The sequence below is a fragment of the Chiloscyllium punctatum genome, chromosome 42 (genome assembly GCF_047496795.1).
Source record: "Chiloscyllium punctatum isolate Juve2018m chromosome 42, sChiPun1.3, whole genome shotgun sequence".
Lineage (NCBI taxonomy): Eukaryota > Metazoa > Chordata > Chondrichthyes > Orectolobiformes > Hemiscylliidae > Chiloscyllium > Chiloscyllium punctatum.
Genome location: NC_092780.1, coordinates 3,360,085 through 3,384,258, shown reverse-complemented (window position 1 = coordinate 3,384,258; position 24,174 = coordinate 3,360,085). Strand labels below are relative to the sequence as shown.

Below are 24,174 nucleotides of genomic sequence, written 5' to 3'. Positions count from 1 at the left end.
CTGTCGGGCAACACTTCAGTGCTCAGGGACATTCGGCTTCAGATCTTTGGTTGGACTATAACCTGGTGTTGTGTGCTTTATAACATTGTCCAACACCGGTGTCTCTACATGGTCAAAAAGTGAGAGGGAGAGGGAAGGTTTCTGCTGTGAGCCAGTACAAATTTGTATAAAAACCACATTTTCTTACATGGACAGGATTATTGGTCTGGGCACTGGGTAGACTGCCCCTGGTATTCCTTATGGTGCTGTCAGGTTTTTTTACTTCTGCCTTGGAGGCCGGTCACTGAAGGTCTGAGGTTGAATGTCCCGAACCGCTGAAGTGTTCTCTGACTGGGAGGGAACACTCCTGTCTGTTGATTGTTGTGTGGTGCCCATTCATCCGTTGCTGTAGCCTCAACTCGGTCACGCCAATGTACCATGCCTCAGGATATCATCGCCCATGGTAAATGAGATAGACGACATTGGCCGAGTCACATGAGTACCTGCCGCGTATATGGTGGATGGTGTCCCCATGTGTAGTGGTGGTTGAGCATTGTACCCCGTTCTTTTGAGGGCATCCTTGAGTGAGGTGCCCATCCTTGAGTGAGGTGCCCATCCTTGAGTGAGGTGCCATTCCTTGAGTGAGGTGCCCATCCTTGAGTGAGGTGCCCATCCTTGAGTGAGATGCCCATCCTTGCTGGAGATGCATGTGTCCAAGAATGAGACAGATACTAAAGAGTAGTACACATGCATCTCCATCAAGGGTGGGCGCCTTAGCATCTCACTCTACTGCCAACCCATGGATAACCTCACAATGCTACACTTCTACAGCTTCCACCTGAAACTTATTAAAACAGCCATCCCATATGGACAAGCCCTACACATACACAGGATCTGTTCAGATGAGGAAGATCATGATGGGCACTTGGTACCCAAGGATGCCCTCATAGGAACAGGGTACGATACTCAACTTGTCAACCACCATGCAACCAACAGGGTACCCTTCATTGTTCAGTACTTCTCAGGAGCCGAAAAGCTACACCATGTTCTTTGCATTCTGCAACACACTATCAATGAGGATGAGCACCTCGCCAAAACCTTCCACCACACCTCCACTTTACACCTTTAAACAACCACCAAATCTTAAATAGATCATTGTTCTTAGCAAACTGCTCAGCTTTCAGGACTACACCATACAACCTTGTCATGGCAGATCCTGCAAGATGTGTCACAGTGTCGACACAGATACTACCATTATACGTGGGGACACCACCCACCATGTATGCGGCAGGTACTCACGTGACTTGGCCAACTTTGTCTATCTCATTCGCTGCAGGGAAGGATGCTCTGAGGTATGGTACATTGGTGAGACTGAGCAAAGGCTACAGCAACGGATGAATGAACACTGCACAAAAATCAACAGGCAGGAGTGTTCCCTCCCAGTTGGAGAGCACTTCAGCGGTCCAGGATATTCAAACTTGGACCTTCGGTTGACCATCCTCCAAGGTGGACTTCAGGACAGGCAAAAACACAAAGTGGCCGAGCAGAGGCTGATAGCTAAGTTCGGTACCCATGGGGATGGCCTCAACTGGGACCTTGGGTTCATGTCACATTACAGGTGACTTCACTGCATTAAACACTCTCTCACACCCACACATACTCTTACATACTCACACGCTCACGTAGACCTTTTCTGATACACAAGCTCTCTCTCATGCGTTCACACATACACAACCACACTCACACCCACACATGCACCTTCTCACGGACTGATACCCCTTTACACTCACACATACACACTGTCACAGACACTTACAGCCCTCCACACATACACCCACATGCACACACACATGAACCTTTCAGCTCAGCGAGCAAACCTACATTCAGAACCTCAACCTAAACTACAAATCTTCTCAAAACTCGCTAACACACATGTAAGTTTGTGGGATGAATTTGTACTTGCAGAATTACATTTTATTTATAATCCATGTAAGATTCTGGTAATCCATTTTTTAGAAATAGAATCAGTCTGAACATTGGGGCACAGACAGCGTCACACAGGACACCTCACACCTTCAATGAATTATCTGAGCTGACATGGCACCTATTGTTAAAATTCACTTGAGAATATAACTTTAAAAAAGATTCTGGGATTTGCATATGAAAGAACTGAAACCAACATGGTCATTCTAAAAGATGAAAGACATAACAAACAATCCAGGTCTTTTTCAATATATAATCTCAGTTGCATCACACTGTAAACTTTTGCTATAAATTCTGTGGTTATGATCTTTTCCTCCACAACCACCTGATGAAGGAGGAGTGCTTCTTCCAAATAAACCTGTAGGACCATAACCTGGTGTTGTGTGAATTTTAACTTTGTCCACCTTAGTCCAACACCAGCACATCCACATCATGACCAGATATCCTAAATTAATTGAGTCCCATTTGCCAGCTTTTGGCCCAAACTCTTCCTATTCATATTCTGGATTAGTGGTGCTGGAAGAGCACAGCAGTTCAGGCAGCATCCGAGGAGCAGTATGCCTGTCCTGCTGTGCTCTTCCAGCACCACTAATCCAGAATCTGGTTTCCAGCATCCGCAGTCATTGTTTTTTACCTCCTTCCTATTCACATACCCATCCAGATGCCTTTTAAATGTTGTAATTGTACCAGCCTCCACCACTTCCTTTGGCAGCTCATTCCATACATGCACCTCTCTTTGTGTGAAAAGGTTTCCCTTTAGATCCTTTTCAAATCTTTCCCCTCTCACCCTAAACCTATAACTTCTAGGTCTGGACTCCCCAACCCAGGGAAAAGACCTTGTCTATTTACCCTATCCATACCCCTTATGATTTTATAAACCACTATAAGGTCACCCCTCACTCTCTGATGCTCCAGGAAAACAGCCCTTGCTTATTCAACCTCTCCCTGTGGCTCAAATCCTCCAATCCCGGCAACATCCTTGTAAACCTTTTCTGAACCCTTGCAGGTTTCACAACATCCTTCTTATAGGAGGGAGACCAGAATTGCACGCAATATTCCAGAAGTGGCCTAACCAATGTCCTGTACAGCCACAACATAACCTCCCAACTCCTGTACTCAATACTCTGACCAATAAAAGAATGTATACTAAACACTGCCTTCACTATCCTATTTACCTGCGACTCTACTTTCAAGGATCTATGAACCTGCACTCCAAGGTCTCTTTGTTCAGCAACACTCAACAAGACAAATGAGCAAGAATGGTGCAATGGTAGATTTTTAATCAGTAAAGGGAACCAAACGTAATGGGGTTAAAGGAGGAAAGTGGAGTTGAGGATGATCAGCTCAGTCATGATCTCATTGAAAGGCATAGCAGACCTGATGGGCAGAATGGCCTATGTCTGCCTCTTGATTTACAGTCTAACAGTATTTTCTAGACTGATCTCAAGGGTGAGAATCAACCACATTTTATAAATGGTATGAAGGTGTGTACTGTACCTTGAAGAGAGACTGGAAGCTGGCATGGACTTAGAGAGGCACGGAGTGTGCTGAAAGAATTTAAAATGTAACATTTGACTGTGAAACCAATAGTGCAGCTGAGTTGCCATGGTACACAACAAATTTGAATATGGCCATAAATTATGTCCCAAGACACCAAAATCCAATCGAATTTGAATTTAATGTTTTGATGACATCAATCTAATGGAATGATCTCGTGTTTTGGGGTATAAAACTGGACATTTTGAACAGTTAGGGGGAAGAACCGCCAAGAAAACCAGCAAGTATAGACTAGTAGTCAAATAGCTCTCTGAATGGTACCTGTCCATAAGAAATGTGCAGCAAACTGTTGGGCGGCATGGTGGTTAGCATTGCTGCCTCACAGTGCCAGGGACCCGGGTTCAATTCCCGCCTCAGGCAACTGTCTGTGTGGAGTTTGCACATTCTCCCCATGTCTGCATGGGTTTCCTCCAGGTGCTCCAGTTTCCTCCCACAGTCCAAAAATGTGCAGGTTAGGTGAATTGGCCATGCTAAATTGCCCATAGTGTTAGATGAAGGGTTAAATGTAGGGGAATGGGTCTGAGTGGGTTGCTCTTCGGAGGGTCGGTGTGGACTTGTTGGGCCAAAGGGCCTGTTTCCACACTGTAACTAATCTAATCTAATCAAAAGATCGAAGAAGAGACGACCCAGGAAAACCCAGAGGAAAATCTACAAAGCTGACTGGTTTTGAAACGTTTCTTTTTTGGTAAATCTTAATCAGGATTTTATTATCGGATGAGTATTGTAGAGTGTGAGATAAAAGATAGGTTTAAGAGAAAGGCGTTGTAAATAGTGGTTCTATGTTCTCTGTTGGACTTAAAGAATAAAATTGTTCATTTATACTGTAAATAGTGAAATCTGGGATAGTTCTTTGCCTCTTGAAATGTAACAGATTACGGTGTGAGGTGAGCTTCTCTGTGTGTCGGGTCTAATTTAGCAGAGGGGTTTAACCAGTGTTGTAAAGTAAGGGAGTCAAACATTGGTAACACTATCACCACATTAAACTGGCCACGGGCTTAAGAGTTGGTCTTAACTGTGATTCCCACATTCCAAAACAAATTTAAAGAAGATTGGGCTGGATAATGTTTAAGGTTCTGTTTATAGAGTCACAGAATCATACTGCATGAAAATATTCCCTTCAGTTCAACCTCTCCATGCTTACCACGTTTCCAGAAACTAAACTGGTCCCATTCAAGTTCTGAAGAAGGATCACTGTTTGACTCCCTTACGTTACAACACTGGTTAAACCCCTCTGCTAAATTAGACCCGACACACAGAGAAGCTCACCTCACACCGTAATCTGTTACATTTCAAGAGGCAAAGAACTATCCCAGATTTCACTATTTACAGTAAAAATTAACAATTTTATTCTTTAAGTTCAACAGAGAACATAGAACCACTATTTACAATGCCTTTCTCTTAAACCTCTGCATTAACTCTGATTCCTCTTCACAAATGCTGCCAGACCTGCTGAGATTTTCCAGTTATTTGTGTTTTGGTTTCCCATTTGCTTGTGTTTGGCCCATATCCCTTTAAACCTTTCCTACTCATGTATCTGTCAAAATGTCTTGTAAATGTTAGAACTGTACCTGCATCTGCTACTTGCTCTGGCAGTTCATTCCATATTGTGGTGTTCATGGTATTTTAATTTTTGGAAGTAGTCCACAAATTTACGAGGTTCACTGAATTCCATTTTATAACTGGCTGATTCAAATAGTTTGGCTGATTCTTTGTTGTTAGTTTCATCAATATACAGCTCAACAGTGACTATGCCTCAACAGATAATGTTATTATCGCTTAAATTTGTAGTTGTGGGTTAATAACCTCAGCCAAAAAATATCCATTTATCCAAGGGAATCATAGAGTCATGCAGATGTACAGCATGGAAACAGACCCTTTGGTCCAACTCGTCCATGCCGACCAGATATCCCAACCCAATCGAGACCCATTTGCCAGCACTCAGCCCATATTCCTCCAAATGCTTCCTATCCACGTATCCATCCAGATGCCTTTTAAATGTTGCAATTGTACTTACCTACACCACTTCCTCTGGCAGCTCATTCCATACACGTACCACCCTCTGCATGAAAACGTTGTCTCTTAGGTCTCTTTTACATATTTCCCCTCTCACCCTAAACCTATGCCCTCTAGTTCTGGACTCCCTGACCCCAGGGAAAAGTTTTTGTCTATTTATCCTATCCTTGCCCCTCATGATTTTATAAACTGCAATAAGGTCACCCCTCAGCCTCTGACACTCCAGGGAAAACAGCCCTTTAGATCAATCCTCCAACTATGGCAACATCCTTGTAAATCTTTTCTGAACCCTTTCAAGTTTCACAACATCCTTCCAATAGGAAGGAGACCAGAATTGCATGCAATTTTCCAACAGTGGCCTAACCAATGTCCTGTATAGCTGCAACATGACTTCCCAACTCCTGTACTCAATACACTGAACGATAAAGGAAAGCATACCAAATGCCTTCTTCACCATCCTATCTACCTGCGACTCTACTTTCAAGGAGCTATGAACCTGCATTCCAAGGTCTCATTGTTCAGCAACATTCTCTAGGACCTTACCATTAAGCGTATAAGTCCTGCTATGATTTGCTTTCCCAAAATGCAGCACCTCACATTTATCTAAATTAAACTCCATTTGCCACTTCTCAGCCTATTGGCCCATCTGACCAAGATCCCATTGTAATCTGAGGTAACCTTCTTCTCTGTCCACTATACCTCCAATTTTGATGTGGTAGTCCACTGGTCCTTGTGGTAGTCCACTGGTCACAGGCCTCCAGTCTGAAAAACAACCATCCACCACCACCCTCTGTCTTCTACCTTTGAGCCAGTTCTGTATCCAAATGGCTAGTTCTCTCTGTATTCCATGAGATCTAACCTTGCTAACCAGTCTCCCATGGGGAACCTTGTCGAACACCTTACTGAAGTCCATATAGATCATGTCCACCGCTCTGCCCTCATCAATCCTCTTTGTTACGTCTTCAAAAAACTCAATCAAGTTTGTGAGATATGATTTCCCATGCATAAAGCCATGCTGACTATCCCTAATCAGTCCCAATGTGTAATAACATCTCTGAATGGGTTGATTAGAAAATATGAAGCCAGCCATTTCAGCATGACAATGACCTAAATCCTCAAACCATTAAAATAGATTACCTGGTTAGTTAGATCCCACCTGGTGGTGGGACCTACCTTTGTGCAAACTACCTTCTACACTGACAGGACTCCCTGTAGTTCACCCATTTATAAGTCTGTGTTCCTGAATATTTTACAAAATGGGTAATAAAGTAGTGATTGTAACCAATTCAGCTGTGTGGACCTCACAGATTAAGAGTTCCCTGATTGGGGCTGTTAACCTTTGTTGACAGACATAAACAGTGGTGCCAAGAGGTTCTGTTCACTCTGAGAGCTGGCTCTGAGGGAACTGGATTAGAGTGGTGCTGGAAAAGCACAGCAGGTCAGGCAACATCCAAGGAGCAGGAGAATCAACATTTCTGGCAAAAGCCCTTCATCAGGAATGGAAGGAGGGAGCTGGACCAGCATCGAGGATGGCGCCCATGTAAACAAAGGGGGTGACAGAATACCAACCACTGTGGAGTTATTTCAAAAGTGATGCTGAAAAGTCCCAACTTTTTATGTAAAAGCTTGCAAACTTTTTTCAAAGACAATCTTGTTCCTTTTTTTAGGTATACATCCTGTCTTGTTTCAAACTACTACTGGACTTGCAAACATTGCAGACATGTCAAGTTAAAAAGTTCATTGCAATTGGATGGTTTCACATTGAGTGCAGGGCGGTGCCTGTTTTGCAGCCTGTTAGAACATTCCTTTCCCCAGGGTGAACAATGGCTGCTGGCCGCCTCTGGTTCATTTGCAGCTGCGCCAGAGATCCCCCGATTCCCCCCATCAATCATTCCGACAGTGTCCCGCCCTCACGCCTGTCAACCAATCAGCTCCCATATGCAGATAACGCCCCCTTCGCATTCCGCATCTCTCGTGGTCCACAGCACCATCAGTCAGAATTATGACCAATCCAACTCCACGCATACGTAGGATACGCCCACACGGTGCTGTCGGTCAAAATTGAGCGCCGGCCAATCAGAAAGCGGGAGTGTGAAAATCTCGCTCTCTTGCGGCTTGGCGTCAGACGCGAACGTCGCCAACCCGGCGTCCGATTGGCTGGGTCTGGTGTCGGTCTGGGTGTGGGGGGGCGGGACGCAGGAGCCGATTGGACGGCGGCGGCGCGCTCCACTTTGACCCTCTTAAAGTGAATAAAACATCATGAGCGGTAGGTTCGCTTTTTAAAAAAAATTAAAATAAATAATTGGGAATTAAATCGTTTTTTTGGGGGGGCGACCGGGTCCGCGAGAGGTGAGGGATATCCGGGGGAAGCGGGCTGACAGGCGGCGGCCCGGCCCCGGGGCCCAAGGGGTGGGGGATGGGGCCAGGGCCGGGACCGAGCCGCTCGCTCCCTCCCTCCGGCCGCCACCGTCGCCGCTGCCGCTGTTTTTTTTCCCTCCGACACTTAAAGGCGCACTTTGCGCAGGGGGTGGGAGGAGAAGGAGATTTGCAAAATATAATTAATCGCATGCATCCTGACGGGGAATATTTTCTTGTCAAAGCTGCATTGCAAAACCTTGCATCTGTTGCATTGCAAAATGTTGATAGTTCTTAACGTTTTCTCTCTCTTTTTTTCGAAAAAAATTAATTGGAAAATGGAAAGTGTTTTGCACTTCGTTTTCCTACTGCTGTTGCAGTTTTGCACTGGCAGTGTCAAGGTGCCCATCAATGGGCAAGCAACGGGTTGGCAATAAAATCCGCAGGTTGCTGCCCTCCCTACTCCCTCCAGATTGTTGGCGGAGGGAGGGTGGTGGGTTTCGAGGGTGATGGGTTCAGAGGCTGGGGGTAGAGGGTCATGTGCCACCGGTTAGGGTCATGCAGCAATGTCAACATTACCGTTGCCCCACTCCCTGTCTTGCATGCTCTTGGTCACGATGGGGCAGGCACATGCTACAAGAAGCATTGATGGGAGATTAACTATCGACCATTACGAGTTGGCAATTCGGTGGCATAAATGGAGACTCTAAAAGTTGCAGTTTGTGAGTTGGAGTTTGAAATTAGTGACCTCTGAACTGCTATCTGACATAGAGTCTTAGAGATGTAGAGCACGGAAACAGACTCTTCGGTCCAACTCATCCATGCCGACCAGATATCCCAAACTAATCTGGTCCCACCTGACAGCACCCAGCCCACATCCCTCCAAACCCTTCCTATGCAGATACCCATCCAGATGCCTTTTAAATGTTGCAATTGTACCAGCCTCCACCACTTCCTCTGGCAGCTCATTCCATACACATGCCACCCTCTGCGTGAAAAAGTTGCTCCTTAGGTCTCTTTTATATCATTCCCTTCTCACCCTAAACCTATGCTGTCTAGTTCTGGATCCCCCCACCCCAGAGAAAAGACTTTGTCTATTTATCGTATCCATCACCCTCAGGATTTTATATACAGCTATAAGTTGTTATGGTTCTGTTCGCCGAGCTGAGAATTTGTGTTGCAGACGTTTCGTCCCCTGTCTAGGTGACATCCTCAGTGCTTGGGAGCCTCCTGTGAAGTGCTTCTGTGATGTTTCCTCCGGCATTTATAGTGATTTGTATCTGCCGCTTCCGGTTGTCAGTTCCAGCTGTCCGCTGCAGTGGCTGGTATATTGGGTCCAGGTCGATGTGCTTATTGATTGAAAAACACAGAAATAGAGAACACACACCGGATCATCAATGCCACACTCACAGGAATCCGATTCACTAGAGAGGAAGAAAAGGACAACCAACTCCCATTCCTAGACGTGATGGTACAGAGAACACCGAATGGAGAATTCACCACAAAGGTATACAGGAAAGTCACACACACAGACCAAGTCCTGAACTACGAAAGCAACCACCTCAACACACACAAAAGAAGTTGCATCAAGACACTATTCAAAAGGGCCACAACACACTGCAGTGCACCAGAACTGCAAAAAGAGGAAGAAGAACACCTACACAATGTATTCGCCAAAATCGGACACCTCCGCAATTTCATCAACAGATGCCTAAGGGAAAGACAACGGAATGAGGACATGCCGCAACCCAAAGGACTAGCCACACTACCATGCATCAAGAGCATTTCCGAACTGACAGCCACTCGACCATTAGGACTCGTAACAGCACACAAACCAACAGCCACTCTCGGACAACAACTCACCAGGACGAAGGACCCGATACCCAGCATGAGCAAAACCAATGTAGTGTACAAAATCCCATGCAAAGACTGCACAAAACACTACGTAGGACAAACAGGAAGACAGCTAACGATCTGCATCCATGAACACCAACTAGCCACGAAACGACACGACCAGCTATCCTTAGTAGCCACACACGCAGATGACAAGCAACATGAATTCGACTGGGACAACACTACTATTATAGGACAAGCCAAACAGAGAATAGCCAGGGAATTCCTAGAGGCATGGCATTCACCCACAGATTCAATCAATAAGCACATTGATCTGGACCCAATATACTGGCCACTGCAACGGACAGCTGGAACTGACAACCGGAAGCGGCAGATACAAATCACTATAAATGCCGGAGGAAAGATCACAGAAGCGCTTCACAGGAGACTCCCAAGCACTGAGGATGTCACCTAGACAGGGGACGAAATGTCTGCAACACAAATTCCCAGCTCGGCGAACAGAACCACAACAACGAGCACCCGAGCTACAAATCTTCTCACAAACTTTGAAACAGCTATAAGGTCGCCCATCAGCTCCGACGCTCCAGGGAAAACAACCTAGCCTATTCAACTTCTCCTTCTAGCTCAAATCCTCCAACCCTGGCAACCTCCTTGTGAATATTTTCTGATCCCTTTCAAGTTTCACAACATCTTTCTGATAGGAAGGAGACCAGAATTTCACACAATATTCCAATAGTGGCCTAACCAATGACCTGTACAGCTGCAACATGACCTCCTAACTTCTGTACTCAATACTCTGACCAATAAAGGAAAGCATACCAAATGCCTTCTTCACTATCCTATTTTTCTGCAACTCCACTTTCAAGGAGCTGTGAACCTGCACTCCAATGTCTCTTTGTTCAGCAATACGCATCATGCCTCACTTTGATCTTCCAGCACCAATTGCTGTGCTCAGTACTGTAAAATATTAGACATTGTTGTACAGTCCTATGGGATCACAATGCACACTGCTGCAATATTGTAGAAAGGAGCAAAACTGGATGCCATCAACCTAAGATAGTTGCCAGTAAATCTAATAGGAAATGCAGAAGAAAAGTCTTTACTTAGTGAGTGCTGAGAATCAACAACATATAACCACTAGGAGTGGTTGAAGCAAATAGCCTAGATGAAGGGCAAGATTCAGAAGCACTTTAGGAACAATGACATTGAAGGAAATACAGTTTGTTTGAGATAAAGAGAGTTTAAAGGAGGTTGGCCTGGAGTTTAAATGCTGATATGGACTGGATGGATGTGTTATATGCTATTTTAAAGTATGGACTGGTGTAATATGCTGTACTTCAGCACTGATTGTAATATACTATGTTTAGTGTTGGGTTGTAATAAACCTTTTTAAGAGCTATGTATTATGTACTGTATCCAGCAGACGGTGCAGTGTACTGTGTTCAATGGTGTAAAATACATATACATGGCAATTGACATAATATAATGTGTTTAGAGCTGGGTGCAGTATACAGTAACTTATACATAATATACTGTATTAAGCTCAGGAAGTAGTATATGGTATCCTGCTGGGTGTAAGATACTGTGTTCAGCACTGATGCAATATACAGTATCCTGCTGGGTGAAAAATTCTGTATCTGGGCATACCTAACAATGGTGTCAACCTGGTGAACTTAATGCACAGGAGTATTAAATGCCAAACTGCGGAAGCAACATGCAATAGACAGACTAAGTGATCCAACACCAAACAGATCAGATCTAAGCTCTGTAGCGCTGCATTTCTATATGGTTGTGGATAATTAAATAACTAACAGGAAGATGAGGCTCCACAAGTATCCCCATCCTCATGAATGGGGGAGTCCAGTGCAAAAGACAAGGCTGGAGAACAGCTTGGAAAGAGACTGTGAATGAGAGAGTATGGTTTTAAAGGAATTGACAAAAGATGCAAAAGCAACAAGAGTAAAAATATTTCACACAGCAATGCTGAGTGTGTGATAAAGGCAGGTTCAAGCCAAGCATTCAAAAAGAAGTTGGAGAGTTATTCTAAAAAGAAGAATGTTTAGGGGTTATAGAGAGAATGCAAAAGAATGGAACTGGGTGAATTGTTCATTTGGAGAGCTGACACAGATACAGTGGGCCATATGGCCTTGTGCACTGTTAAAGTTCTGTGATTTACAACCACCTTCAGCCAGACTGCTGAGTGGATGATCCATCTCAGCCTCCTGAGGTCCCCACCATTACAGATACCAGGTTTCAGACTATTCAATTATTTGTGATATCAGGAATCAGCTGAAGAGCTATGGCCCCGTCAGTATTTTGGTAGTAGTACTGAAAGTTATGCTCCAGAACTAGCAAACCCCTAGCCAAAATGTTCCAATATACCTACAACACTGGCATCTACACTGCAATGTGGAAAATTGCCCAGGTATATCCTGTCCGACAAAAGTAGGACAAACCAGGTCACTTGTGGTTCAATCAGTTTTTTCACAATCATCAGTAAAATGATGGAAGTTGTCATTGACAGTGCTATTAAACAGCACTTGCTTAACAATAACTAGCTCACTGATGTTCAGATCAGGTTTCACCAGAGCTACTCAGATCCTGATCTCACTACAGCTGTGGTCCAAATGAGGATTAAAGAGCTGAACTCAGGAGATGAGGCAAGAGTAACTACCCTTGACATCAAAATGGCATTCGACCAAGTGTGGTATTGAGCACTAATAGAACTGAAGACAATGGGATAAGAACAACAAATAAGTTTAGAAAAACTCAGCAGGTCAGGCTGGAGAGAAAAACAGTTAACATTTCACGTCAATGACCCATCAGGTGCCTGAACTACTGAGCTTTTCCAGCATTTTAAAATTCTTATTTCAGATTTCCAGCATCCACAGTATTTTTGTTTGAAGTCAATAGGAATCAGGAGAAACACTTGTTGCTGATTGGAGTCATACCTGACACAAAGGAGGATGTCTGGTATTGAACAGTTTCTGCAATTGATTTCAAGAGTCAGGCAGGTGAGAGATGGCTGAGAGTGGTTAGGATCTGCTGAAATCAAACCCTACTATTCACAGAAGAGGAAAGCAAAGTTTGGCAGGGATAGGGACCACTGAAGAAAGAGTGAACTAAAATCCAAGAGTGAGACATGCAGGTTGAAACAAACCCCTGAGGTCTCATGAAGAGATTTCCACATGCTCTTTATAAATGGCACTGTGCTTTCATTTTCAGACCAGCAGGACACTATGGCAGCCACCACCACCATTAGTCACTGTGAATACCTGCAGCCAGCAGCATCAACAATGATTGAGGTAAGGGAGATGTTTCTGCTTTGGAGCACCTACCATCAAACAACATTTCAGCTCCAGGAGTCTGTAACACCTGGAGTCAGCTAGTTGTCAGGACCAGTTTTGTTCTCTTGGAAAGATGTTGTGAAATTGAAAGGGTTCAGAAAAGATTTACAAGAATGTTACCAGGGTTGGAGGATTTAGATTAGATTACATTACAGTGTGGAAACAGGCCCTTCGGCCCAACAAGTCCACACCGCCCCGCCGAAGCGCAACCCACCCATACCCCTACATTTATCCCTTACCTAACACTACGGGCAATTTAGCATGGCCAATTTACCTGACATGCACATCTTTGGACTGTGGGAGGAAACCGGAGCACCCAGAGGAAACCCACGCAGACACGGGGAGAACGTGCAAACTCCACACAGTCAGTCGGCTGAGGTGGGAATTGAACCCAGGTCACTGGCGCTGTGAGGCAGCAGTGCTAACCGCTGTGCTGCCCCTATAATATTTGAGTTATAGGGAGAGAATGAATAGCCTAGGGTTGTTTTCCCTGGAGTGTTGGAGCCTGAGGGGTGACCTCATAGAGGTTTATAAAATCACGAGGGGCATGGATAGGATAAATAGACAAAGTCCTTTCCCTGGGATCGGGGGAATCCAGAACTAGAGGGCTAAGGTTTAGGGTGAGAGGGAAAAGATATAAAAGAGACCGAAGGGGCAACTTTTTCCATGCAGAGGGTGGTACGTGTGTGGAATGAACTGCTAGATGGAGTGGTGGAGGCTGGTACAATCGCAACATTTAAAAGGTACCTGGATGGGTATATGAATAGGAAGGATTTGGAGGGATATGGGCCAAGTACTGGCAGGTGGGACTAGATTGGGTTGGGATATCTGGTTGGCATGGACGAGTTGGACCAAAGAGTCTGTTTCCGTGCTGTATATCTCTGTGACTCTATCATTGCTTCTGCCCACTTGCTGCGAAGCTGAGTGCCGTGCACCATGTGGGTACCTTCCCTGACACATGTAGCCACTTGATATTTTCAAATTTCCGGCCCTGTGACTAAGGCTTGTAAATGCATCTAAATTAATTTTGTTCATCCCACTTTTTATGTTTTTTCCCCTATTGTGGCTGTGTGGGCTTTGGATCTACCTTCCTCAGTATATTGCATAAAAGATGGCACGGAAGAATTCAAAGTTAAACAGGAGTGTTCTCTTCATTGTCCTAATTAATATTTATGTCTCAATCAACATCGGGGGTTTGCTGTGAACAAGTCAGCTGCCAGATTTCCTATATTATAAAAGTAGCCACGTGTGGTTGGAAACCTGAAGATTTGAAGGGCGTTATTGAAATACAAGACTCTCTAAGTTGTTTTGTTTCTTCCCCTTTTTCCTTTCTCTGGCTCTTGTTTCAGGATTCACAGCCATCTCCTCTGGCTCTTCTGGCAGCAACATGCAGCAAGATTGGACCCCCAGCCGTGGAATCCAGCTCCACACCCTCTCCAGTGGCTGTACAGATGGTCACCAAGAAACTGCCGCTGTTGAAGCCAGCTCCAGCACCTAATGGGCAGAATGGTGGCAATTTCAGTTTCATTGGAGCTAATGGAAAAGTCTTTCAGATCCAGGGATCACAGGTCACCGGTCCAGCCGTTAGCCCCTCCCTCTCTGGACAGTTAGTGCTGGCCATTCAGAGCCAAGCGATGGTCAACAAAGGCTCACGGCAGAACGTTCAGTATCAGTTAGTCCCCCAGGTCCAGACTCTGGGTGGGCAGTCCCTTCAGATTGCAAATGTTCAGCAAAACATGACAGGTCAGATCCAGATCATTCCAGGCACCAACAAGGCTTTTGTGACCACTGCAGTAGCAGCCAATACGCAGAAAGTCTCCCCTCAGGCAATGCATGTGAAACCCGCTTTATCAGTCCCTGCTCAAGTGCAGAAGACCAGGGGCACAACTGTACAAGGTCAGGGCAACGTCATTAAGCTGGCAAGTGGTGGAAACGTTGCCCTGTCTGTGCCAATTAGTAATTTGGTTGGCGCCGGTGATGGAACAGCCATACAGTTGGCCAGTGATGCTGTGTGTGGAGGAGGTGGCTCTACGAAGCTCAGCAAAAGGTTGAGGAGGAAATCGACAAATCCTGCAGCGGTGGCGGAAACAGTCACACTTGTGGAGGCTTCATCAGGAAACGTCATCCAGCCAGGCGCCAACATACTCTTGGTGCAGAGTCCAGGCTCCAATGTTCTGCAGCAAGTACAGGTGGTGCAGCAGAAACAGGAGCAGGCGGTCCAGACCATTCCTCAGCAGGCCATCCGCGTTGTGCAGGCAGCCTCCATGAGTGGTCACAACCTTCCCACCGTACCCCAGAAATCCCCACAGAGCCTGCAGATTCAGACCAGTGAGCACAGCTCCCCACCGGTTATCATCAGGAGTCAACCTATATCCTCCTCGGCACAGGTTAACTGGCAGGCAGTGCAGGTGAAAAGTTCCACGGCACTTCAGCAAGGCTCCAGTCCCTCTGGTAGCTTTCCCCGGATTGCTCCAGCTGCAGGTGGAAAGAGATCCTCTGCAGGCTCTTTGATCCGGAAGGGGACTGCTTTGCCGAGAATTGCACCAGCTGGGGGTGCCATTAACCTGAACAGTGCGCAGTTTGCCACTGGTCAGGCAATTCAGACCATCAGCATCAACGGCTTGCAGGTGCCCGGAGTTCCAGTGACTGTCACCAATGCTGCAGGTGAGAGGCAATTTATACAAGTGTCAATTCACCAAACTTAACATAATGAGTTATTGCAAGTGGGAACACACTGACTAAGGCTGGTGGATACAGACTCAATAGTAATTTTCTAAGGGAATTGGACAGATATTTGAATGGAAACAATTTGTTGATCTGCAGGAAAAGTGCAGGAGTTTGTGGTACAAATTGGATAGCTCTTTTAAAGAACTAGCACAGACATGGTGGTCGAATGGTCTCTTTTACTGTGCTTTGATTCTTGGACTTTGTGTAAATGAAAGGAATTTATTGGAACGATTGAAATAATGGAAGGAAATAGTAAGACGCTATTCAGCATTTCAAATCTGTTTCTTAATTAAGGCAGATAGCGTGTCATTTGTAATGCCCTTGGATTAACAATCCAGAGGCCCAGGCTGATCCTGTGGAGGTATCAATGCAACTTCCACCACAGCAGCTGGTGCAAGTTAAATTCAATTAATAAATCTGGACATGCTTCTTATGCTGTGGTAGTGTCCGTACTTCTGAACAAGAGTCCTGTGTTCAAGACTCACCTACTGTAAAGATGTATACACTTTGTGCAGACCCTGGTTCAGTGTTCTGCAGTAAAAGCAGGTGGTATAGCAGAAGCAGGAGCAGGCAGTGCACGTTGATTGGGACAATGTGGTTAGAATAGATGGATGCTTGATGACCCACCGTGGACACGATGGGCAATAGGTCTTATTTCTGTGCTGGAAAATCTCTCTGACGCTTCAATTTTCAAATGATTATCTTTTTGAAATCCCTTCAATGTTCTAACCTTTCCCTGTCTCTTTAATCCCCTTCAACACCACTCAGCTCTGAGATCTCTGCACTTCTATAATTCTGGGTTTCTGCGCACCTCCATATATAATTGCTGCATCCTTGTTGGACATGGTTTCAATGCCTGGGCTCAAAACTCTGAAATTACATCCCTAAACCTCTTCATTCTACCTTAAGAACAGTCTTTCAAACCTACCACTTTGTAAGGAGGTGATAACATAGTGATGCAGTTACTGGACGAGTAATCCAGATACCCATGTAATGCTGTGGGGACCTGGGTTTGAATCCCACATAGCAGATGATAGAATTTAAATTTAGTAAAAGAAATCTGGAATTAAAAGTCTAATGGTGAGATAACTACTATCCTTTAGGGGAGAAAATCTGCCATCCTTATGTGGTCATATCCAAAAAGTGACTCCAGACCCACAGCAATGTGTTTTACTCTAAACTGACCTCTGAATGGCCTAGCAGACCATTCAGTTGTAGTGAGTCTTAAAAAGACTCAAACGAATAAAGCTGGACAGGCCAGTGGATATTGACGGATGCACTTGTGGGCGGCACGGTGGCACAGTGGTTAGCACTGCTGCCTCACAGCGCCGGAGACCCGGGTTCAATTCCCGCCTCAGGCGACTGACTGTGTGGAGTTTGCACGTTCTCCCCGTGTCTGCGTGGGTTTCCTCCGGGTGCTCCGGTTTCCTCCCACAGTCCAAAGATGTGCTGGCCAGGTGAATTGGCCATGCCAAATTGCCCGTAGTGTTAGGTAAGGGGTAGATGTAGATGTAGGGGTATGGGTGGGTTACGCTTCGGGGCGGTGTGGACTTGTTGGGCCGAAGGGCCTGTTTCCACACTGTAAGTAATCTAATCTAATCTAATCACTGGAAATGACAGGGGCAGTTTCATCCCTTTGACCTTGCTAAGTCTACTTTCCTAATATCTTTGACAAGGTTCCCCATGAGAGACTGGTTAGCAAGGTTATATCTCATGGAAAACAGGGAGAACTACCATTTGGATACAGAACTGGCTCGAACGTAAAAGACAAAGGGTGGTGGTGGAGGGTTGGTTTTCAGATTGGAGGCCTGTGACAAGTGGAGTACCACAAGGATCGGTGTTGGGTCCGCTACGTTTCATCATTTATATAAATTATTTGGATGCGAGCATAAGAGGTACAGTTAGAATGTTTGCAGGTGACACCAAGATTGGAGGTGTTGTGGACAGCGAAGAAGGTTAACTTAGTTTACAATGGGATCTTGATCAGATGGGCCAGTGGGCTGAGGAGTGGCAGATGGAGTTTAATTTAGATAACTGTGAGGTGCTGCACTTTGGAAAAGCAAATCTTAGCAGGACATACACACTTAATGGTAAGGTCCTAGGAAGTGTTGCTGAACAAAGAGACCTTGGAGTGCAGGTTCATAGCTCCTTGAAAGTGGAGTCGCAGGTAGATAGGATAGTGAAGAAGGCTTTTGGTATGCTTTCTTTTATTGTTCAGTGTAATGAGTACAGGAGTTGGGAGGTCATGTTGCAGCTGTATAGGAATATCGCATGCAATTCTGGTCTCCTTCCTATTGGGAAGATGTTGTGAAAATTGAAAGGGTTGAGAAAAGATTCACAAGGATGTTACCAGGGTTGGAAGACTTGAGCTATAGGGAGAGGCTGAATAGGCTGAGGCTGTTTTCCCTGGAGCGTCAGAGGCTGAGGGGTAACCTTATTGGGGTTTATAAAATCAGGAGGGGCATAGATGGGATAAATAAACAAATTATGTTCCCTGGGGTGGGGGAGTCCGGAACGAGACGGCATAGGTTTAGGGTGAGAGGGGAAAGATATAAAAGAGACCTAAGGAGCAAAGCTTTCATGCAGAGGGTGGTACGTGTGTGGAATGAGCTCCCAGAGGAAGTCGTGGAGGCTAGTACAATTGCAACATTTAAAAGGCATCTGGATGGGTATATGAATAGGAAGGGTTTGGAAGGATATGGGCCAGGTGCTGGCAAGTGGGACTAGATTGGGTTGGCATGGACGAGTTGGACCGAAGGGTCTGTTTCCATGCTGTACACCTCTATGACTCTATAATGCTATCTGGGGCAAGTGCCAAAATTTGGGGAATTGTCTCACAGACTAGTCAAGCAACAGTCTGACGTATTCATACTCACAGATTCATCCATTACAGTCAATGTTTGAGACACCACCATTATTATTCCTTGGTGTATCCTGTCCCACCAGCAGGGCAGACCTAGCAGAGGCGGGAGCACAATGGTATACAGTTTGAAGAAGGCTGCCCTAGCAGTTCTCAACATTGACTCTAGCTTCATGGCAACAGGTCAGACATTGGCAAAGAAACTTCCACCAGATTGTCACCTACAGCCTCCTAGCTTGGCTGATGAATTATTCTCCTCCACATTGAATACCTCTTCAAAGAAGCACTGACAATGGCAAAGACACAGAATGTACTTGGAATCATAGAGATGTACAGCACGGAAACAGACCCTTCGGTCCAACTCATCCATACCGACCAGATATCCCAACCAAATCTAGTCCCACCTGCCAGCACCCTGCCATATTCCCTTCAAACCCTTCCTATTCCTATACCCATCCAGATGCCTTTTAAATGTTGCAATTGTACTAGCCTCCACCACTTCCTCTGGCAGCTCATTCGACACATGTACCACCCTCTGCGTGAAAAAGTTGCCCCTTAGGTCTCTTTTATATTTTTCCCCTCTCACCCTAAACCTATGCCCTCTAGTTCAGGACTCCCTCACCCCAGGAAAGAGCCTTTGTCTATTTTTCCTGTTCATGTCCCTCATGATTTTATAAACCTCTATAAGGTCATCCCTCAGCCTGCGATGCTCCAGGGAAAATAGCCCCAGCCTGTTCAGCCACTCCCTATAGCTCAAATCCTCCAACTCTTGTAAATTTTTTCTAACCTTTTCAAGTTTCACAACATCTTTCCGATAGGAAGGAGACCAGAATTGCATGCAATATTCCAACAGTGGCCTAACCAATGTCCTGTACAGTCGCAACATGACCTCCCAACTCCTGTACTCGATACTCTGACCAATAAAGGAAAGCGTACTTTTGGTGTGAGTCTTCAGTGTTCATACCAAGAGTGGCTCAACTGCTGACCTAAGCTAGTCAAGTCCATGGCAGTGCTAGTACAAGCAATCACTGCACCTTCCTTGTCGGGATGAAGTCCTGTCTTCACCATGATGTTCTGTGGCACTACCAAGATGTTGTGTGGTGCTAAATGAGATAGATTTTGAACTGATTGAGCAACTCAAGACCTGACATAAATAGTTAATCAGTTGCAATAGAATTGTACTCAACCACAATTTGCAGCCTTGTGGCCAGGCATATTCCCTCATTCCTGATGAAGGGCTTTTGCCTGAAACATTGATTCTCCTGCTCCTGGAATACTGCCTGACCTGCTGTGCTTTTTCGGCACTGCACTCTCGTCTCTAATCTCCAGCATCAGCAGTCCTCACTCTTGCCTATATTCCCTAATCTACCATTGCCATGAGGATGAACCCTGGTTCAATGAAAAATGCAGGGGGCATGCCAGGGGCTACATCAGGTATACCTTATAAAGCGATATTGACCTGGTGAAGATGTAACACAGGACAGCATCTGTGCCAAACATAAACACCCAGTGATAGACAGAGCTAAATGGTCCCACAGCCAACAAATCAGATCTAAGCTCTGCAGTCCTACAATATTCAATTTTGAATGGTGGTGGACAATTAATTTACTGCAGGAGGAGACTGCACAAATATCCCCATCCTCAATGATGGGAGAGCCCAGCACATTGGGACAAAAGGTAAGGCTGAAGCACTTGCAACAATGTTCAGCCAAAAGTACCAGCTTATTGAACTATCTCAGCCTCCTGAGGTCCCCAGCATCTGAGATGCCAGTTTTCAGCCAATTCAGTTCAATCCACTTGATTTCTAAACACAGCTGTGGCACTGGATACTATACGGCCAATGAAAACTGACATTATTCTGGCAATTGTACCGAAGTCATGTGCACCCGAACTTGCTATGCCCCTAGCCAAGCTGTTCCAATACAGCTATAACACTGACATGGAAACACAGAAAATAGGAGCAGGAGTAGACTATTTGCCCTTTGAGTCTTCTCTGCCATTCAATATGATCATAGCTAATCATTCGACTCATTACCCTGATTCCACTTTCTCTCTCCCTTTAGTCCGAAGAACTACATATTTCTTGAAAGTCTTCAATGTTTTGGCCACACACTGGCAGTGAATTCCACATGATCACCACTCTCTGGATGAAGAAATTTCTCTTCAGCTCTGTCTACTCCTTATGCTTAGACTGTGATCCCTGGTTCTGAACTCCCCAGTCATTGGGAACATTCTTCTGCAACTACCCTGTCTAATCCTGTCAGAATGTTATAGGTTTCCATGAGACTTCTATCTCTCCCGCCCATTCCCCAGTGAACTAATGAATATAGTTAACATAGAACAGTACAGGCCCTTCAGCCCATGATGTTGTGCCGAGCATTTTTCTTAATCTAGATTCAACCTACCCTACACACCCTTCAATTTACTGCCATCCATGTGCTTGCCCAGCAGTCGCTTAAATATCCTTAATGTCTTTGACTCTACAACCACCACTGGCAGTGCATTCCGTGCACCCACCACTCTCTGCTTAAATAACCTACCCCTGACGTCTCTCCTATACCTTTCTCCAATTAACTTAAAATTATGACTCCGTGTGACAGCCACTTCCACCTGGGGAAAACTCTCTAGTTATCTACTCTATCTAAGCCTCTCATTACCTTGTACACCTCTATCAAGTCACCTCTCTTCATTCTTCTCTCCAATGTGAAAAGCCCTCCAATCAAGGCTGCATCCTGGTAAATCTCTTCTACGCCTTCTCTAAAGCATCTACATCCGTCCTATAATGAGGTGACCAGAAGTGGACACAATATTCCAAGTGTGGTTTAACCAGGGTTTTATTGAGCTGCAGAAAACCTCACAGCTTTTAAACTCAATCCCCATATTAGTGAAAGCCAAAATACCATACGCCTTCTTAACAACTCTATCAACTTTGAGGGATCTGTGTACATGGACCCCAAGGTCCCACTGTTCCTCCACACCACCAAGAATCTGTCTTTTACCCTGTAATCAGCATTCAAATTGGATCTTCCAAAATGAATCACTGCACAATTATCCAAGTTGAACTCCATCTGCCATTTCTCAGCCCAGCTCTGCATCCTGTCAATGTCTTGTAGCTTGCAACAGCCCTCGACGTTGTCTACAACACTACTGACCTTTGTCTCATCGGCAAACTTACTAAGCCAGCCTTCCACTTCTTCATCCAAGTCGTTTATAAAAACTACAAAGAGCAGAGGCCCAACAAGAGATCCCTGCAGGACACCACTGGTCACCGAGCTCCAGGCAGAATACTTTCCATCCACTTGCTGTCTTCTTTCAGCCAGCCAATTCTGTATCCAGACAGCCAAATCTCCCTGTATCCCATACCTCCTAACTTTCTGAATGAGCCTACCATGTGGAACCTTATCAAATGCCTTACTGAAATCCATATATGCCACGTCCAATGCTTGACCTTTGTCAACTTGTCTTGTGAAATCATCAAAGAACTCAATAAGACTTGTGAGGCATGACCTGCCTCTCAGAGAGTCATGCTGACCATCTTTAATCAAACTATGTTTTTCCAAATAGTCATAGATCCCATATCTCAGAATCCTTTCCAGTACCTTGCTTACCACACATGTAAGACTGACTGGTCTGTAATTCCCAGGGATTTCCCTATTCCCTTTTTTTGAACAGAGGAAAAACATTCGCCTCCCTCCAATCATCTGTACTACTCCCGCAGAGAGTGAGGATGCAAAGATCATTGCCAGAGGCTCAGCAATCTTATTCCTCACTTCCTGTCGTAACCTTGGATATATCTGGTCCTGCCCTGGGGACTTATCTATCTTGCTGTTTCCCAGAATTTTCAGCACATCCACTTTCTTAAAATCAATCTGTTCAAACCTATTGACCTGGTCCACTGTGTTCTCACTATGAACAAGGTCCCTCTCTCTAGTGAATACTGTAGCAAAAAACTCATTTAGGCCCTCCCTTTATCTCTTCAGACACAAGTTCCCTCCACTATCCCTGATCGACCTTACCCTCTCTCTGATCATTCTCTTATTCCTCACTTAAGTGTGGAACACCTTTGGGTTTTTCATAATCCTTCCTGCCAAGGTATTCTCATGCCCCTCCCAGCTCTCCTCAGTCCATTTTTGAGTTCTTTTCTAGCTACCCTGTAATCCTCTAAAGCTGTGCCAGCTCCTTGCTACCTCAACCTTAAGTCAGCTTCCTTCTTCCTCTTGACGAGGAGCTCCTCTTGTCATCCAAGGTTCCTTCACCTTACCATTCCTTGCCTGTCTCAGTGAGACAATGTTATCCAACACTTGCAACAAGTGCTCCTTAAACAGCCTCCACATTTCTGTTGTGCATTTCCCATAGAACAATTATTCCCAATTTATACTTCATAGCTCCTGGCTAATAGCAGTATAGTTTCCCCTCCCCCAAATAAATACCTTCCCATACTGCCTGCTCCAATCCCTCTCCATGGCTATGGTAAAGGTGAGGCAGTTGTGTTCACTGTCACCAGAACGCTCTTCCATCGAGAGATCTGACATCTGCCCTGACTCGGTGCCTAGCACCAAGTTCTAACCAATCAAGTAAGGAGACCAAAATGGCACACAATATTGCATTGCCTTGTGTAAGATATCCTTGCTATGAAGGCCAACATACCATTTGCCTACTGCACCTGCATGCTTACAGCAACAGCAGCTTTTAGCATGAGGACACGCAGGCCTCAAAGCAGCACCTTGCTTCAGCAATTTATCACCATTCAGATTCCTGGTTTTGCTACCAAAGTAAATGACTTCACATTTATCCATATTATTCTGCACTTGCCATGCATTTACCCACTTACTTGTCCAAATTGCACTGAGGCATCTCTGCCTCCTCTTCATTGTTAAAAATTTCACAATACCAGTTATCGTCCAACAGGTTTACTTGAAAGTACAAGGTTTCGGAGTGCTGCTCCTTTGTCAGGTAGCAGTGCTCCAAAAGCTTGTACTTCCAAATAAACCTGTTGGAGTATAACCTGGTGTGTGAATTTTAAACTTTGTCCACCCCACTCCAACACCTCCGCATCATGGCTTCTATCCTCCTCAGAGCCCATCCTCCCACAAGCTTTGTGTCAGCTGCACACTTGGAGATATGACATATAGTCTCCTCTAAATCTAAATCATTAATATACATTGTGAATAGCTGGGATCCAAGCACTGATGTCTATATTACCCCACTAGTCACTGTCTAACCCCTCGGAAAAATAACTGTTTGTCCCCACTCTTTGTTACTTGTCTGCAAACCAGTTCTCCATCAATTTCAACCTCCAATTCCGTGCGTTTTAGTTTTGAGTACTAATTTCTTATGTTGGACCTCATCAAAAGCCTTTGAAAACCTAAGTAAACCACATCTACTGACTCCACCCTTTCCACTCTACTAGGTACATCCACAGGAAATTCCAGCAGATTTGGCAAGCTTGACCTACCCTTTGTAAATCCATGCTGACTCTCTGATCTTGTCACAATATTC

The 24,174-nt window shown here is 45.1% G+C and overlaps 1 protein-coding gene across 3 annotated transcripts in view; it reads left to right on the top strand.

Moving 5' to 3' along the window:
* Positions 1–24,174, top strand: part of sp2 (sp2 transcription factor) — a 67,564-nt gene that overhangs the window by 20,802 nt on the left and 22,588 nt on the right. Inside the window, exons 1-3 of one of the 3 annotated variants that reach the window (XM_072561219.1) lie at positions 7,711–7,798; positions 12,967–13,046; positions 14,438–15,752. In XM_072561219.1, the coding sequence (XP_072417320.1) occupies positions 7,792–7,798; positions 12,967–13,046; positions 14,438–15,752 (1,402 nt within the window). In that variant the 5' untranslated portion in view covers positions 7,711–7,791. Of the gene's footprint in view, positions 1–7,710; positions 7,799–8,260; positions 8,610–12,966; positions 13,047–14,437; positions 15,753–24,174 lie in introns of those variants that run through there. The other 2 variants (XM_072561218.1, XM_072561217.1) reach the window with 2 other exon arrangements.